This window comes from Hemitrygon akajei, chromosome 10 (assembly GCF_048418815.1).
Source record: "Hemitrygon akajei chromosome 10, sHemAka1.3, whole genome shotgun sequence".
NCBI classification, from domain to species: Eukaryota; Metazoa; Chordata; class Chondrichthyes; order Myliobatiformes; family Dasyatidae; genus Hemitrygon; species Hemitrygon akajei.
Genome location: NC_133133.1, coordinates 23,957,755 through 23,976,598, shown reverse-complemented (window position 1 = coordinate 23,976,598; position 18,844 = coordinate 23,957,755). Strand labels below are relative to the sequence as shown.

The 18,844-nt window shown below is 43.1% G+C and overlaps 1 protein-coding gene across 1 annotated transcript in view; it reads right to left on the bottom strand.

Moving 5' to 3' along the window:
• The window catches only part of col4a5 (collagen, type IV, alpha 5 (Alport syndrome)), a 291,046-nt gene that overhangs the window by 15,944 nt on the left and 256,258 nt on the right, over window positions 1–18,844 (bottom strand). Inside the window, exons 44-49 of the mRNA XM_073057907.1 lie at window positions 15,933–16,005; window positions 14,755–14,826; window positions 14,339–14,467; window positions 13,879–13,977; window positions 9,856–10,065; window positions 7,661–7,838 (exon numbers count right to left, since the gene is read on the bottom strand). Coding sequence (XP_072914008.1) covers window positions 7,661–7,838; window positions 9,856–10,065; window positions 13,879–13,977; window positions 14,339–14,467; window positions 14,755–14,826; window positions 15,933–16,005 — 761 coding nt within the window. The remainder of the gene's footprint in view (window positions 1–7,660; window positions 7,839–9,855; window positions 10,066–13,878; window positions 13,978–14,338; window positions 14,468–14,754; window positions 14,827–15,932; window positions 16,006–18,844) is intronic.

Here is an 18,844-nt window from a genome sequence, read left to right as displayed (position 1 = left end):
AGCTGGGTTCTTCTGGTTCACCTTGCTCACTCAGCCATGTTAAAAACCCAAGATTCACGGAAACCTGAGCATCCAGTGCAGTGATAGCCCGTTGAATATTACACTGGATTGGAAAACATAGCTTTTAAGGTAATACAGATGCTGGAAATCCAGAGTCACACACACAAAAGGGAGGCAGAACTCAGAAGATCAGGCAGACTCCATGGCATGGAACAAAGAGTCAACTGTTTGGGCTGAGACCCTTCATCAGGGCTTTAAGGATTTTTGTTTAAGGTAGGTAAACATCCCACTTTGTCTGAATTTTCCTGCAGGGTCTCGGCTCAAAACTTTGACTGTTCACACTTTTCAATAGATGCTGCTTAGCCCGCTGAGTTCCTCCAGCATTTTGTGCGTTTTGCTTTGATTTCTCGCATCTGCAGCCTTTTTCAAGTTTTTCTTAATTTTCCTCCTTCAGGTTCAGCTTCTGTTTCAGAATGAGGGTCTTTTTCAGGATGAAAGGTCTCTGCAAACCTCAACTCTTGATTCTCCTCCACAGATGCTGCCTGACTTGCTGATTTCTTCCAGTATTTTGTGTGTGTTGCTCTGTTTTACCTAGAGTAGCTTAAATTAAAATGAGCAGCGTGCAAAATATTAAAATAGTTATTTAAATAAATCAATACTTTGATTGAAACAGCAGAAGAAATCATTGTCAGGATTTAAACTTCCAATGACTGTAAAAACTGGGACAAAAATCAGTGATTTATACATTTAGTTTGTCAGCCAAGTGTCAAAAGATGTGTGCACACCTTTAATGAATAATCAGCCTTTCTGCATGATATAGAATGTACTCAATTTATGTGCACAAGCCCTTAAAATCTGTATTTCAGTTTCAGTCTAAGGTGGAAGAGAATAGCGCCACCTGCAGGCTCTCCTGCAAGGTGCACACCATCCTGATTTAAAACAGTATTACTCTAAATTTCTTAATCAATGTTCTACACTAGTGGTCGCCAACCCATCGATCGCGATCGGCTGGTCGATCTTTGAGACTTTCCCAGTAGATCCCGAAAAAGAAAAGAAAAATAAATACACAAATACTGTTGAGAGATTGTTTCCGGGTTGCGGGGTTTTAGTTCCATTCTTTCTGCCCAGTGCGCATGCGTGTAGCTCCCCCGCCACGCACTACACAGTGTACTTCAGTGGTCCCCAACCACCGGGCCACGAGGAAACGATAGGAGTCAGCTGCACCTCTCCTCATTCCCTGTCACACTCACTGTTGAACTTGAATACACGCGAGGTCATCAGTCGCCTAAACACAGTGATACCCTCGAACCAGGGATCACTGGTTGGTGTCAGGTAACTGGCCACCTCGGGAAGAGCCGCTGCTACTGGCCTGGAGCGCGGACAGATGGGCGCTGCCTCTAAACTTGTTTACCACACCGAATGTTCGTGGGAACCTGGTGCTAAAATATTCGCAGATGATCTAATTTGGGCTCAAGGTTTCGTAAGTAGCAGAGCAGCTACCTCGCTGCGACCTACTGAAAGTCATCCTTCGGGCCAAACTTTTGTCGGCCAATAGATCCTACAAGGGGGGCGGGCACGCGCCCTGTCGCACTCCTTGCTCGGTCGGTCGCTCTCTCCGGACTGCGACCGCCGCGGCCCCGGCACAGGGGCCTCCGGCCCTGACCTTGTCCTTTCACCCCACCCATGACCAGCTGCACCTGGCCAGGGTGTCTGGTGGCAGGCGGGCAGAGGCTGGAGTTCGGGGCTGGGAGGCTGTCTAATGAGGCAATGAAGCCCTCAAAACTGCTTTGGTACCCTGAGTCCAAGCATCCTGCACTTAAAGACAAATCCACTGTGTATTTTTCCAGAGGAAAAAAACGTGAGCAAGCGGGACAACAGCTAAGTGCTGAGAGCCACGAAAACGAATTGCGGAATAGACTGGACATAAGGAACCTGCTTCAAGTATCGCTGTATTCCGGTCGTGTTTAACAACCCCACCACCCCCGTCAGCCAGTCCGCAAGAATATTCTCAATATTAAACCGGTCTGCGGTGCATAAAAGGATGGTGACCCCTGGTGTTCATACATTATTTCTACTTCTGGGTTGCGGGGTTTTACTTCCGACCTTTTCTGCCCCGGTGCACATGCGAGTAACTAATTGACTTGGGGTTGATCTTGCCTTTCACTAAGGCTGAGGTAGGGGATCTTGGGCTTAAGAAGGTTGGTGACCGCTATTCTACACCATGGAGTTTTTGATCAAACTACACTATCAGACTGCTGCATTTCAAGACAGAAGCTCACTTCTGACATTTTTAAGGGATGGGCAATAAAGGTCCTAAGAAATTAAATTTAAAAAGTAAGTCATTGACAATTTGTCCTTACACACTATTCTGACTTGGAGATATATTTGCTTGGAAATTGAATTCCTCCTTATTTGGTGTAGTAAACATCCTTTGTGCATAGTGATAATACCCAATTCAAACTCATTAAAAATATCATAAAATTGGGATGCTCAGAGATTATGTTTTTCTTACTCTTAGATGCAGTAAAATATGATCTGTGCAGTCACAAACAGTGGTTGCTTGTCAAGTAAGCATATAATCTTCATTTGACGGGAGTTCAGTGACGCTCACCTTCACTGCACCCCCTCTGTGGCCCTCCGACTCTTCGACCATGTGCGCACCCAGACCCGCTATCACAGGCATGTATCCTTCCTGGGAAACTTGTCTTCACTGCCATTGTGTGCAGATTCCCCCTCCTCCAGCCCTTTATCTCTTTCACCAATCAACTTCCCAGCCCTTTTACTTTACACCCTCCCCCCTCCCGGTTTCCCCTATCACCTGCCCCCTTGTACTACTTCCTCCCCTCCCCCCACCTTCTCCCCTTCCTTTCCAGTACCGAAGAAGGGTCTCGACCCAAAACATTGACTGATTACTCATTTCCATAAATGGTGCCTGGCCCACTGAGTTCCTCCAGCATGCTGAACTTATTGACTTCATTAACTTTGCCTCCAACTTTCAACCTGCCCTCAAGTTTACCTGGTCCATTTCAGACACCTTCCTCCCCTTTCTTGATCTTTCTGTCTCCATCTCTGGAGACGGCTTATCTACTGATATCTACTATAAGCCCACCGACTCTCACAGTTACATGGACTATTCCTCTTCCCACCCTGTCTCTTGCAAAAATGCCATCCCCTTCTCGCAATTTTTCCATCTCCGCCGCATCTGCTCTCAGGATGAGGCTTTTCATTCCAGGACGAAGGAGATGTCTTCCTTTTTTAACCAAAGAGGCTTCCCTTCTTCCACCATCAACTCTGTTCTCAAACACATCTCTCCCACTTCCTGCACATCTGCCCTCACCCCATCCACCCACCACCCCACTCGGGATAGGGTTCCCCTTGTCCTCACCTACCACCCCACCAGCTTCCAGGTCCAACGTATAATTCTCCATAACATCTGCCACCTCCAATGGGATCCCACTACCAAGCACATCTTTCCCTCCTCCCCTCTTTCTGCTTTCCACAGGGATCGCTCCCTATGTGACTCCCTTGTCCATTCGTACCCCCCATCCCTTCCCACCGATCTCCCTCCTGGCACTTATCCTTGTAAGCGGAACAAGTGCTACACTTGCCCTTACACTTCCTCCCTCACCACCATTCAGGGCCCCAGACAGTCCTTCCAGGTGAGGTGACGCTTCACCTGTGAGTCGGCTGGTGTGGTATACTGCGTCCGGTGCTCCCGGTGCGGCCTTTTATATATTGGTGAGACCCAACGCAGACTGGGAGACCATTTCGCTGAACACCTATGCTCTGTCTGCCAGAGAAAGCAGGATCTCCCAGTGGCCACACATTTTAATTCCACATCCCATTCCCATTCTGATATGTCTATCCATGGCCTCCTCTACTGTCAAGATGAAGCCACACTCAGGTTGGAGGAACCACACCTTATATACTGGCTGGGTAGCCTCCAACCTGATGGCATGAACATTGACTTCTCTAACTTCCGTTAATGCCCCCCTCCCCTTCTTACCTCATCCCTGATTTATTTATTCCCCCCTTTTTTTCTCTCTCTCTGCCCATCACTCTGACTGTTCTCCATCTCCCTCTGGCGCTCCCCTCCCCTTTTCTTTCTCCCTAGGCCTCCCATCCCATGATCCTTTTCTTTCTCCAGCTCTGTATCCCTTTTGCCAATCACCTTTCCAGCTCTTAGCTTCATCTCTCCCCCTCCTGTCTTCTCCTATCATTTCACATTTCCCCCTCCCCCTCCTACTTTCAAATCTCTTACTATCTTTTCTTTCAGTTAGTTCTGACGAAGGGTCTCGGCCCGAAACGTCGACAGTGCTTCTTCCTATAGATGCTGCCTGGCCTGCTGTGTTCCACCAGCATTTTGTGTGTGTTGTTTCATTAAGTTCATTTGTTGTTTCTTTGCCCCCATTGCTACCTCACTACGTCCCATTACTACCTCACTAGCGTCATTTTCCAGTGGTCCAATATCAACTCTCACCTCCCTTTTACTCTTTATATAACTAAAAATCTTCTGTTACCCTTCTTTATAGTATTGATTAGTCTGCCCTCATAGTCCATCTTTGCCCTTCTTATCACTTTTTTAGTTGCCTTTTGTTTAATTTTAAAAGCTTCATAATCATCCAACTTCCCAGTCACTTTTGCTACTTCATATGCCCTCTCCTTGGCTTTTATGCAGTCCTTACCTTCCTTTATCAGCCACCGTTGCCTACCCCTGCCATCTGAGAACTTCTTCCTCTGTGGGATATATCTGTTCTATGCCTTGTGAACTATTCGTGGAAACGTCAGCCATCTCTGCTCTGCCATCATCCCCGCCAGTATCCTCCTCCAATCCACCTGGACAAGTTCCTCTATCATGTCTCTGTAATTCCCTTTATTCCACTGTGAAATGGATACATGTGAATTATACATCTCCCTCTCAAATTGCAGTATGAATTCAATCATATTATGGTCACTGCCTCCTAAGGGTTCCTTTATGTTAAGCTCCCTAATAAGATCTGGGTTATTACACAACACCCAATCTAAGATGGCCTTTTCTCCGAGTAGGCTCAAGCACAAGCTGCTCTAAAAAGCCATCTCATAGACTTTCAACAAATTCCCTCTCTTGCAATCCAACAACTATCGGATTTTCCCATCCCCTTGCATATTGAAGTCCCCCATTACAATTGTATCATTACCCCTATTACATGCCCTTTCCAGCTCCTTTTGCAATCTCAACCCCACATCTTGGCTACTATTTGGAGACCTCTATATGATTCCCATAATGGTTTCTTTTTACCCTTGTAGTTTCTTAACTCCACCCACAACGATTCAACATTCTCTGACCTTATGTCACCACTTTCTAAAGATGTAATTCCATCCCTTACCAACAGAGCCACATGATCACCTATGCCTTCCTGCCTGTCCTTTTGATACAAAGTGTATCCTTTGATGTTTAGCTCCCAACTATGGCCTTCTTTCAGACATTACTCAGACATGCTCACAACTTCATACTGACCAATCTCTAATTGCGCCACAAGTTTGTTCACCTAATTCCAAATGCTACGTGCATTTAAATATAGCACTTTCACTCCTGCATTCTTCGTCCTTTTGGATTTTCCTTTTGTGGTACAATTTAACTCTTTGCTCTGTGTGCAGTTGTACCCAATCATTGGCTTGTCCTTCCTTACATTCATATTACATGCTACATCATCTACTTGTAAACCTGTTGGCTCATCCTCAGCTCTATCAGACTGGTTCCCTCGGATTCAAGTGCAACCCATCCCTTTTGTACAGGTCTCTCAGAAGAGGTCCCAATTATCCAGAAATCTGAATCCCTGCCCCCGGTCCAATTCTTCAGCCACACATTTATCTGCCAGCTCATTCTTTTCCTATCCTCACTGTCGCATGGCGCAGGCAGCAATTCCAAGTCAACATGTGATTACTATAGAAAATGTGGCATGGGACAAAAGATATAAGGTAACACAGGGGGTGGATATTGAGGGGGAAGATTCTCCAGTGAGTCAAATAAAAACCCCCACCTCCTTCAGATGGCCAAGTCTCAATATTCAAACTGGCCACATATCAGAGCTTTTTGCTCTGGTGAGATCAGTGCACAGAAGCTCCAGTTGGGGGCTGCTGATGACGGCAACTGAATTTTCATTACATTCAGCTGCCAACTGAACTGGGGTGAGAGGGAGTGGTGATTTTACATCTAAATATAATGTTACAGAAGATTTATTTTAAATCACTAATGTGAGTCACTCACTCTTTGTTTTATTGGTTGGTCTATACAGACAGTCCCCGGGTTACATACGAGTTCCATTCCTGAGTCCGTCTTTAAGTTCGGATTTGTACGTAAAGTCAGAACAAGTACATCCGATATTATTTAGCGTCAGTTAGTCAAACATTTGTCTTAATATATAGTATATATTTTACCTTTCTATGCATATAAAACACTTAAGAAACGTATGTATACCAATAATTAAATCACTGCGTTGCTTAGTAATAATTGTAGCTTTCACCGGGGCAGGGCCTTTCACATGCTCCATTATTCTCACTTTATCTGTTATCCTTTAAAATTGCTCCGATCATTGACCGACTGTAGCCTAATGCTTTTCCAATGACCGATAGCGTTTCATCTCTTTCCAAACGCTTTATTATTTCCACTTTATTTTCAATCGCGATCACTTCCCGTCAATGGAACAGAAACACAGTGGGCGGCAGGTCCCGAGCTCCGCTGGCTCCCGAGGTCTGCTGGGTCCTAAGGACCACCGCACTGAGACATGGGACAAGTGGGGGCTGTGCTGGGTTTGGGTATTTAATACTCCGCAATATTCCGCCTGGGAATTTAAACAGGAGGTCGCAGTGTTTTTTTTAACGAGGTCGAGTTGTGAGCTCGACATCAACCTGGCATGGATGGTATGAGAGTCACTGGATCAACATCAACCCGGCACGGGAGCGGTCTGTCACTAAATCGAACCTCCGTTCTCCAGCCCAGCGCTGTTCTCACTGCGCCACCAGCCGACCGGAACTGGGGGGGGGGGTCGGGGTCAGGGTGAATCTTACTAAGAAAAATTTAAGCCAAATACAAAGTAAGCACTCAACACAGTGTCAACTACAACGACTTAAAATGGCAGACGGCGTCGCGATCTGACTTAAAATGGCGGACGGCATTCTCCTTCCTTGGTTCGTAAGTACAAGTTGTTCATAAGTCGGATGTTCATAACTCGGGGACTACCTGTATTCCGGAACTTTTTACTTAAAAGCACTCTGGGAGTACAATATCTTCACCCAATAGGCCTCAATGATTGAAGAAGGTAGTTCTTCATTACATACACAGAGGAGATCCAGAGATGGACATTTAATGCTGGCTTGACTGTGACAATGTGTGGCCGATAAAGAAAATGTACGAACACAAGAAATTCTGCAGAAGCTGAAAATCTAGAGCAACACGCAAGATGCTGAAGAATCTTAGAAGGTCAGACAGTATTTATGGAGAGTAAGAAACAACCAATATTTCTAGCCGAGAAGAAAACTTATGAAGATTTACAAAAGATGTGGAGAAGAGTTTGCAGGACCATTTAGATCTGACTCACATTACATGTATGACATTAACCATTTTTCTCTTGCCAAAAGCACAGCAGTGATGAGTTTGACTGTTGCCTGCAGACGGACCTACCTGCTGATGAAGGGTCGAATGTTCTCTCCGTTCACTGGGGCCATGCTCATTGGCATTGGCTGAGGTGTTGAGAGCCAGTAGGAGTAGTCATTCCTTGAGGCGAAGTTACACACATTATTGACGTTACAGAACATAAATGGCATCATGCTGAAGCGCCGCAGACAGCTCCCAGCCGTTCCTGGAGAAGAAAGAACAAAAATCAATCCATAGAAAAATATGGCAGAAGATAAAGACATTTGTGCCATTACACTGGTCCCAGTTCATAAAAAGAGTTCCAAGTATTCTATTTGCATGTTTATTTATTTCCCATTCTCCAACAATATGTTTTACTTTTAGTATTTATCCAATTTCCATTTGACATTTACCACACAATAGACTCAGCCAGTACATTCCAGATCACAATAACCATTTCAGTAAATGCATATTCCTGCATGTTGTCTCTGGAACTTTTGCCATTCCTCTGTAGATTCTGTGGACTCTCCATATTTCTTATTACCTCGATAAAACAGCCAAAATTAATTAAAACCCCCTGCCCATCCCAGATATTCTCTGCTCTCCCCTCTCCTATCGAACAGAAGAAACAAAAGCCTGAAAATGCGTACCACCAGGCTCAAGGACAGCTTCAATCCTGCTATTATCTAACTCTTGAATGGACCTCTTGTGTGTTAAGATGGACTCTTCACCTCACCATCTACCTCGTTGTGATCTTGCACTTTATTGCATTTCCCCTGTAGCTGTTACACTTTATTCTACATTGTTATTGTTTTACCTGGTAATAATTCAAATCTGATCTCAATGAACTGTATGCAAGACAAGCTTTTCACTGTATCTTGGTATCTGTGACAATAAAAATGAAAAAAATGCCAACCAATAAATAAATCCAACCTATGTTATTCGTCTAATGACCTTGATAAGAGTTCTGAATGGACAAATCAATTTTGAAGAAATATACAACATCAGTTTGGTTGTTTACTATGCACTTGTCAGATTCAAGTTTATTGAGAGATCCGCTCCACTTCTACATTAAAGATTACGGTAGCTTTATTTGTCACAAGTACATTGACACATCAATGCATATACAGTGAAACGTGCAATACGTGTCAACAGCCAATACAGTCCCAGGATATGCTGGGTGGCAGCCCACAAATGTTGCCACACACCCCACCACCCGCACATTTTTGGAATGTGGGAGGAAACCAGAGCACCCAGAGGAAACCCATGCGGTCATAAGGAGAGCACACAGACTCCATAGAGTCGGCTGTATGAATTGAACCCCAATTTCCGATAGCTGGCACTGTAAATTGTCATGCTAATCCTTTATGTTACTGTACTGCCTTCCTGTTCAACAGTTCGCTTCTTTGACCATTTACACTTACCTGTTGTGTTCCAGTTTTGATTAGACCCCATCTTGTGAAGGACCTTGGCTATGTTAAATTGATTATATATGTATATTATGAAAGAAACAGAGTCATTGTGTCATAGAAAAGTACAGGACAGAAACAGGCCCTTTGGCCCATCTAGCCTATGCTAAAACTAGCTAAACTGCCTACTCCAACAGGACCATAGTCCTCCATATCCCTACCATCCATGTACTTAACCAAACTTCGATTAAACATTGAAAATGAGCTCGCATGCAGCACTCGTGCTGGGAGCTCATCTCACACTCGCCCGATCACTGAGTGAAGAAGTTTCCCCTCACGTTCCCCTTAAACTTTTCACCTTTCTCTGTTAACCCATGATCTCTGGTTGTAGTCCCACCCAACCTCAGTGGAAAAAGCCTGCTTGCATTTACCCACCCTATAGCCCTCATGATTTTGTATACCTCTATCAAATCCCCTCTCAATCTTCTACGTTCTAAGGAATAAAGTCTTAACCTGTTCAACTTTTTCTTATAACTCAGGTGCTCTAGACTCGGCAATATCCTTGTGAATTTTCTCTGTACTCTTTCAACCTTATTTACACCTTTCCTCCAGGCAGGCGACCAAAACTGCACACAATACTCCAAATTACACCTCACCAATGTCTTATACAACTTCAACATAACATTATGCAAATATATAAATGGAAGTTTAATTGGTACATTCGCCTACCAATGGTTGTGTCTTTTGTAGCAATAGTAACATCGAAGTTGTGTAGAATTAACAAGCATCTCTTCCTTGTATATTCTTACAGTGCAGTAATGAGACAATTCTCACCTAAATCTTGTCCATGTGCTCTCTCATTGCCTTGTACATAAAGCAGAGAGAAGCCGTTGTAGATGACAGTCGTTCCAGGAGGACAACGTGGCACCTCAGTTGACTGACTGTGTCGGGTAATGAGGAATCCATGAGCTGCCGAACCACCTGGAAGGCCTGGTGATCCAGGAAGACCATCAGGGCCAGGAGGCCCAGGGTAACCTCTGTCACCTGTTGAAGACCATTTTCATATGGGATAAGCAGCAGAATAAAATTATTGGCACACATTTGCTAAAATTGACATGCAATATCTGTGAATGCTGGAAATGGATTCCAACGTATTTTTGCCAGCGGTACTGCCTTGTTCGGAGTTTGAGGACATTTAGTATGCCACCAAAGAATCTTGCTAACTTCTACATTGGGGAGGATTCTGACTGGGTGCATCACCTTCCGGTATGGAGGACTCAATGCAAGAGACTGCAGAAGATGATAGACTCAGCCAGTTCCATCACTTGCACAACCTTCATCATCATGTAAGTGATGCCTCAAGAAGATGGCATCTATCATTAAGGGCCCTCATCATCCGAGGCATGCCCTCCTCTCATTACTACCATCAGGAAGGAGGTAAGAAGACTCACACTCAAAGTTTTAGGAACAGTTTTTTCTCCTACACCCACCCCCGCCAACAATCATCAGAATTTTGTACGGTCCATGAACCCAAGAAAACTATTCCTTTTTGGCGTTTTTGCATTTTTTAATATTTATAGTAATATTAAGTCTTTTTACTTTACCATGGCTGCAAAACAAATCACAGTGTATAAGACAATGATAATAAACCTGATTCTGATGTGGAAATAAAAGAGATGATAAAGATTTTCCATCTGCTGTACACCCACTTTTGTATTACTTTTTAATAATTTCAATGGAAAGGAACTTTGGATGTGGTAGGGGTGGAGGGCGGTCTGCAGCTGATATACTGTACGGTATAAGAGCGACAATCCACTAATGATCCTTTTCAAACTTTACTGAAGTTGAAACACAGCCCAATAGGTGTTATGTTCATGCTTCAGCCTACATATTACTGAGATTTTATACACTTCCATAATACCAACATGCCTATTGCCTTAGTAGGGAAATGTACAAAGGCTTGGGATTGGCTCACAATAAACACCATACTGTGCAAAAGTCTTAGACACACACACACACACACACACACACACACACACACACACACACACACACACACACACACACACACACACACACACACACACACACACACACACACACACACACACACACAGAGTTGGGAGTAACGGATGTTTGGAATAGCAAGGGTAGAGCACCAAGGGCAGGTGGCAGAGGAAGAATGTCAGGGGTGGGGGGTTGTTTGGGTGCAGACACACCCAGCCCTGAGACACCAGGCAAGGTTATTTGATTCCAAACAATTGGTTTATTGATCATTGCAGAATGTCTCTCTGGTGCTTCCTGCTCCCTCCCCTCTCCCTTTCCCTCTTCCCACATGCAGTACACAATAGAAATCCATATCAGAATCAGGTTCATCATCACTCACATTTGCTGTTACATTTGTGTTTTTTTTTTGCGGTAGCAGCATAGTACTGTAAATGTAAGTGTCTTTCCTTTGGATTGAACTCAGTTGTTTGAATGGCTCTGGGTACCATAAGAGGTCGATGTCATGGAGGGTGGAACATAACCTGGTGATGCCACTTTCAACTTTAGCGACTTCCAGCCATAAGAACACAAACTAGCATCGCCACGTTCAATTCCAGTGGTTTTAATCCTTAAGAAGATAAGAAATAAAAGCAGGAGTAGGCTATCTGGCCCTTTGAGCCTGCTTTACGCTTTATCAGGTTCATGGATAATCTGGCTCAGCATAATTTTGCAGCACCATATCCCTTGATTCCCTTATCAACCAGTCTCTTATCAGAGAGTTGTAAACTCTGCCAGCTCCACCACTGGCACCAGCCTCCCCAGCATCGAGGACATCTTCAAAAGGTGATACCTCAAAAAGGCAGCATCCATCGTTAAGGACCCCTCCTCACCCAGGACGTGTTCACTTCTCAATACTACCAACAGGAAGGAAGTACAGCAGCCTGAAGCCACACACTCAACATTTTAAAAACACCTTCTTTCCCTGCACCATCAGATTTCTGAATGGACAGTGAACCAACTCATGAACACTACCTCACTATCTTTGCTCTGTTTTTGAACTACTTTTTAAATTTAAAATTGTAATATATACTTCCTAATGTAATTTATAGTACTTTTATATATTGTATTTATCTGCTGCTGAAAAACAACAGATTTGTCGACTATGTCAGTGGTATTAAACCTGATTCTGATTTTTTTTTGAATGAATTCAGTGACTGAGCTGCCAAGACCTTTTATGGTGCAGAATTCCAAAGGTTCAACACCATCTGTATGAACAGATTTTTTTCTCATCCAAGTTCTAAAATGTCCTTATTTTAAAACAGCACCTTCCTGATCCTAGGCAGCTCAGTTAGTGGAAACATCCTCCATGCATCTACTGCTAACCCCTCTACAAAGTTTGAAAGTTTTGATGAGCTTTCCTCTCGTTATCCCAAACTTTATAGATTATTATCCTGTTCCATCGACTCCCTCCTCATACAGTAAACCTGCCATCCCTGGAAGCAGGTTTTGCTGCACTCCTTCAATGGCAGGTACATCTAGAGATAAAGATGAGCTTTATGTGTCGTGTGCATTGTAGCATACAGTGAAATGCATCCTTTGCATCAAATCAGATCAGTGAAGGTTGTGCTGGGCAGCCCACAAGAGTCTCCACATTACTGACGCTAGTGTAACATGCCCACGACTCATTAACCACCTTTGGAATGTGGAAGAAAACCAGAGCACCCTGAAGAAACCCATGAGGTCATGGGGAGAACGTACAAACTCCTCACAGACAGCAGTGGGAATTGAAACCCCATCTGTGACTACCACACTATCATGCAGCCTCTTTTTGAAGGTAAAGATGCTCCACCACTGGCACCAGCCTCCCCAGCATCGAGGACATCTTCAAAAGGTGATACCTCAAAAAAGGCAGCATCCATCGTTAAGGACCCCTCCTCACCCAGGATGTGTTCACTACACACATGACACCGGATGCACTCTCATGAAGGCAATTTCAATTAGAATCCCTTATTCCCGTGATCAAATCCTCCGTTTATAAAGGCTAACATACCGTTTGCAAACCCCACCACACACCTCCAATGTCTGCTACTCCTGCACCTTGGCCACTAGTACACTCAGATCCTAATGCACCAAATTGTGCATGGCTTGATCACCACGGGGACAAGATAATTCACATGATTAAATCACTTGTTGACTCTGCCCTGGATAGTACAGAAAGAATGTCTGTTCTGAGAATGTAATCTGGCAAGAATTAATTCTTAATAACCACTGGTGGACAGGGCAAAAGACTTTGAGGAAAAGTGGGCCACAGTAGTACACCAGATGGAACCAAGGTCAGGGTCCTGTACTCACTATTTTTGCAATGTTTCATTAACACACAAAATTCTGGAGTGGAACTGAGGAACAAAGGAAAGGAGGTGGGAACCATAGGGAGCTGATGGGCTGGTCATGAGGGCAGCTGAGGAGAAAGGGCGAGAGGGAATGGGAAAAGGGACACGGTGTGGGAGGATTCAAAGGGGTGGTGCGGAGGAAGAAATGAATGTAAGTTAGAGAAATTGACGTTCGTTCCATCAGGGTGGAGGCTACCCAGACGGAATATGCTTGCTCCTCCAACCTGAGTTTGGTCTTATCATAGCAGTAGCTTTGTTTAGCTTTCACATTTTGGAAAAATATTGGGGGGGGGGATAAAAATTGAGCAGTATCCTAAATGCTCATACATCTCAATTAGCAAATATCACCGTGCCATTGGCAATGGAAAGGGATAGGGCAGCATCCTTAGCTCTGGATTGGAAATTCCTTAAAATTAATGTTAATACATAAGAATCTTGCTGCAAGCTAATAATGAGTAACAACTACACTTCCTACTCTTACCTGATTCACCTGAAGGACCTGGACTTCCTTTTGGCCCAGTTGGTCCGTTAAATCCAGGAAGTCCATCCTGCCCTGGGTCACCAGGGGGTCCCAAAGGGCCTGGGAGAGAGAAGCATTTTTACAAAATCATTCAAATTTTACAAATGCTGGAAGCAGTTAGAAATCTTTGGAAAGAAAAGCAGAGTTTACATTTCAGGCCAAAAACTTCACTAAAGTGAGCCAATTGTGGCAAAAGGCTCTTGACCTGAAACATCAGCAGTTTCTGTTTGATGCCTGAGTATTTGCTGAGCACTTTTGTTTTCTCCCCCTGATTTCTAGCATCTGCATTATTTCAAATTTCATTCTCTAATTCTGTAACAGAAGAGCAATAATTGGGACATGGATTCCCAGTTGCTGAGTGTGCAAATTTAATCTTTTATATTCACATTCAGGGCTACTGTATAAGTTATTGTTGTCTTACCTGGAGATCCTGGTGAGCCAGGTGTGCCTGGTGTTCCTTTAAGACCAGGTGCGCCCGGTTCTCCTGGTAAACCCGGTTCTCCTTTCAAAGGCGGCACTGATACAAATGGTCCAGGTGGACCACGTGGACCTGCATAACAAAGGTCATGGGTTAAAATGGGAAAGACAGAGAAATTAGCAGTTCTTTCTTCTTGTATTTGCACAGTTTATTGTCTTGCACACTGGTTGAATGTGCAGTTGGTGTGGTCTCTCATTGATTTTATTATGTACTTATTGAGTGCTAGCAAGAAAATGAATCTCAGGGTTGTATATGGGGAAATACTTGTACTTTGATAATAAATTTACTTTGAACTTTAAACTTTGTCAGGATATAGAGGCTAAGCAAATCTAAAGATTGACAAGGCAGTTAAAACCTACCTGGTTCACCAGGCAGTCCTGTTTCACCTGGAGGCCCCTTAAGACCTGGAGGTCCAGGAGATCCTTTCACCCCTGTGAAACAAGTGAGAACTTGGATGAAGCCACATCTTTCACCAAAATCCAATACTTACCTAATGAGCCATTTGCATCTACAACCGCAAATTGCACTGAGAGTCAAACCTCAGAGAAAATGGAGCAGATCCCACTGAAGTGGCTGACCTCATGTACTTCTGGTCTCACAGTTGACTCAAAGGATGTGCATAACATATTAAGCCAAATGTCAACTGAGTTGTCTCAAGGTCGGACCCACACTTGCATGGTGAGCAAGCAAGGTTTGCAGGTTCATTTGAGAGAGATCTAGCCCAATGATTACCAGATGGCAAACTGATCTTCATACTTAAGATGATTGCTTCTCATCTTGTATCTTTTGTAAAGACACACACAGAAAGTTCAGCCAACATTGAATTCAAATGGTTAATATTGTTAGCATTTCTAGCAGATATAGTAAGATTCAGTATGAGCAGGTTTACTTCTGACTATGAATTTAACATGATCTACCATTAGCTTATTAACGACAAAGCGGGCTTGAGTGGTCAAATAACTATGCCTGCTTCTTATTTGTATGTTGATATGAATGTTTCAGCTCTGAAAGGCACATTAATATCTCTGCTGGTACTTGCATGCAGTGTTCAGAAAGGGGCTTGCAGTATCGGAAATGTAGTGCTTCAAATGAAAAGTAAAACTCAGAATGTGGCGGCTTTGCAAGAGTTTTCCCTGATATCTTGTTCACAGAGTCACGGGGAGAATGTGCTTTCTTCTTACAGACAGCTGGGTCAGTAATAGCGCTATGCTAACTTTGCCACCCACGAGAGCTGTGCATGGGAGTCCCTCAGGAGAGTCTTCATCTGACTGTCCATTTCCTTCCACAGATACTACCTGACCTGCTGAGCTTCTCCAGCTCTTTGTGATTTGCTCCACATACCAGTATCTACAGTCTCTGGTGCCTAGGCTGATTGTGTTTAGCATTTTAGATAAAAATTCCTCAGCACTGTGCATGAGGAAGTTGTGCAACACCACAGAATTTTTAAGCTGCTTTATCTTAAAGAACAGTTGAACTGGATTCCAGCAGGTAGAAAGCCATACTATTCCAGAAAAAAATATGGTGCCTTCTTTCTTACCTGGGAATCCTGGAGGACCTGGAAATCCTGGGTCTCCTTTTGGTCCATTGAAGCCTGGTGGTCCTGGGTTACCCTGAAGAGATGCAAAATGAACTATTAAGATGCTCAGGTGAAGCTCTTACCAAATGACTGGATTGCAGGAATTGGATACTACCATGTATTTGGGCACATGGATGAAAGAAAAATCAAACAAAAAATATGGACAATTATCGGCTATGTAGGACAGAAGTGTTAGTTTGATCGTGAAGTAGGTTAAAACATCAGCACAACATTATGGGGCAAAGGGCCTGAACTGTGCTGTAGTGTTTTATTTAACTGCAAAGAAGATTCTTGGTTCTTTACAGATAATAGCTGTGTTCAGAGTCACTCAGATTTGGGAAAGGGCCTTCAAACAAGCTACTGACCCCTCTAACTTACACAAGAATCCCCAAAAGGTCTCCAAAAATTTATCAAAAAGCAAATGAGTGAAGAATCTAAAATCTAAAATAACAATAGAAAATGCTGTAAAGACTCAGCAAGGTCAGGCAGCATTTCTGGGGAGAGAAACAGAGACAACGTTTTAGCTTAATGAACTTCCACAGGTTCCAGTGAAAGATGAGAGACTTTAATTCAGTGTCTCCACAGATGTTGCCTGACCTGTTACATATTATTAGCATTTTCTCTTTGTATTTTTTAAACTCATTGGCTACTTTATTAGGTATGGCCCGCTTATTATTGAAATATACCTATATACTGAAATATACAGGTTACTATCGATGCAATGCTCCTCAGACAGGATGAAGAGGTCAATACTCCCCAATGCCATTAGGCTTTACAATTCTACCGCCAGGACTTAAGAACTTTTAAAAGCTATTATTAATGCTTTTTGAGATGGTGATTTAGATGCATATCATATTTTTTTACTGAGTTAAGTATTGTATGTAATTAGTTTTGCTACAACAAGTGTATGGGACATTGGAAAAAAAGTTGAATTTCCCCATGGGGATGAATAAAGTATCTATCTATCTATCTATCTATCTATCTATCTAATCAACCAAAAATGTGGCAGCAACTCAGTGCATAAAAGCAGATATGGTCATAAGGTTCTGTTGTTCAGACAACATTGATTAAAATGGGAAGAAATGTAATTGAAGTGACTTTGACTGTGGAATGATTGTTGGTGCCAGATGGGGTGGTCTGAGTATCTCAGAAACTGCTGATCTCCTGGGATTTTTAAATACAACAGTCTCTAGAATTTACAGAGAATAGTGCAAGAAACAAAAAAAAATGTCCATTGAGTGGCAGGTCTGTGGGCAAAAATGCATTTTTAATATCAGGGGTCAGAGGAGAATGGCCAGACTGGTTCAAGCTGACAAGAAGGTGACAGTAACTCAAATGACCACATATTACAACAGTGGTGTGCAGAAAAGCATCTCTGAATGCACAACACACCAAATTTTGAAGTGGATGGGCTACAGCAGCAGAAAATCACACCAGACTTTATTCCTGTACCTAATGAAGTTGCCACTAACAGTGAGACAAAAAAAGTGCGTATTGTGGGTTCTAAAATTGATAATACTTTGTGCCACTTTACAAATGAAAATAATATCAGGTGCCACAAATGGGATTTATGAGCTGCTGCTGGTTTTAGTTGCACTGCTTGGCACCACTTCCTATACTGCTAAAACTCACTGACTTAATTCCATATATCATATATCAAATACCATAATTCCATAAAATACTGCATTTAAAAGTATAGGATCTGTGGGATAGTTTAAATCTGAATATTTGTACTTCACCAAAAATAATCTGGAAACAATTCCTTCAATGGAAAGATGGTAAACCACCTTAGCACTCATTCACTAATTTCTCCAGACCATTCGACAAAGAATAGGACACAGATCATTGTTTAAATGACGAGAAACCACAAAATGTTGCAGTACAATGGGATCTGGATATTGTTTTGCGTGAGATGCAGTAAATTAGCAAGCAAACATATCAGGTAATTAAAAGTCGAAATATGGGTTAGAATTCTGCAACAGGGTTCCCAGCTCTCCTTGCACCTCTGAATTCTGAATTTCTGATTGAGAATATGGAGTTGAGATGACAATCATATCAGCTATGATCTTATTTTATGGCAGAGCAGATTTGAGGGGCCAGCAAGTTTGAACTTGCTTCTAATTTGTAGGTTTGATATACCCAAAATATCTGCTGTCACAGAATATGTTCAGCTTAGGGAGACTTTTGGGTTACAAGGGAGCTGAGGACTATATGTCTCAGGGAGGAACTGGAGTTAAAAGAATATTGTACCAACCATGATATAATCATATAACCATATAACAATTACAGCACAGAAACAGGCCATCTTGGCACTTCTAGTCCATGCCGAATGCTTACTCTCACCTAGTCCCACCGACCTGCACTCAGCCCATTACCCTCCATTCCTTTCCTGTCCATATACCGATCCAATTTTTAAAAAAATGACAACATCGAACCTGCCTCTACCACTTCTACTGGAAGCGCGTTCAACACAGTTACCACTCTCTGAGTAAAGAAGTTCTCCCTCGTGTTACCCCTAAACTTTTGCCCCCTAACTCTCAACTCATGTCCTTTTGTTTGAATCTCCCCAACTCGCAATGGAAAAAGCCTATCTACGTCAACTCTATCTATCCCCCTCATAATTTTAAATACCTCTATCAAGTCCCCCCTCAACCTTCTACGCCCCAAAGAATAAAGACCTAACTTGTTCAACCTTTCTCTGTAACTTAGGTGCTGAAACTCAGGTAACATTCTAGTAAATCTCCTCTCTCTATTTTGTTGACATCTTTCCTATAATTTGGTGACCAGAACGGTACACAATACTCCAAATTTGGCCTCACCAATGCCTTGTACAATTTTAACATTACATCCCAACTCCTATACTCAATGCTCTG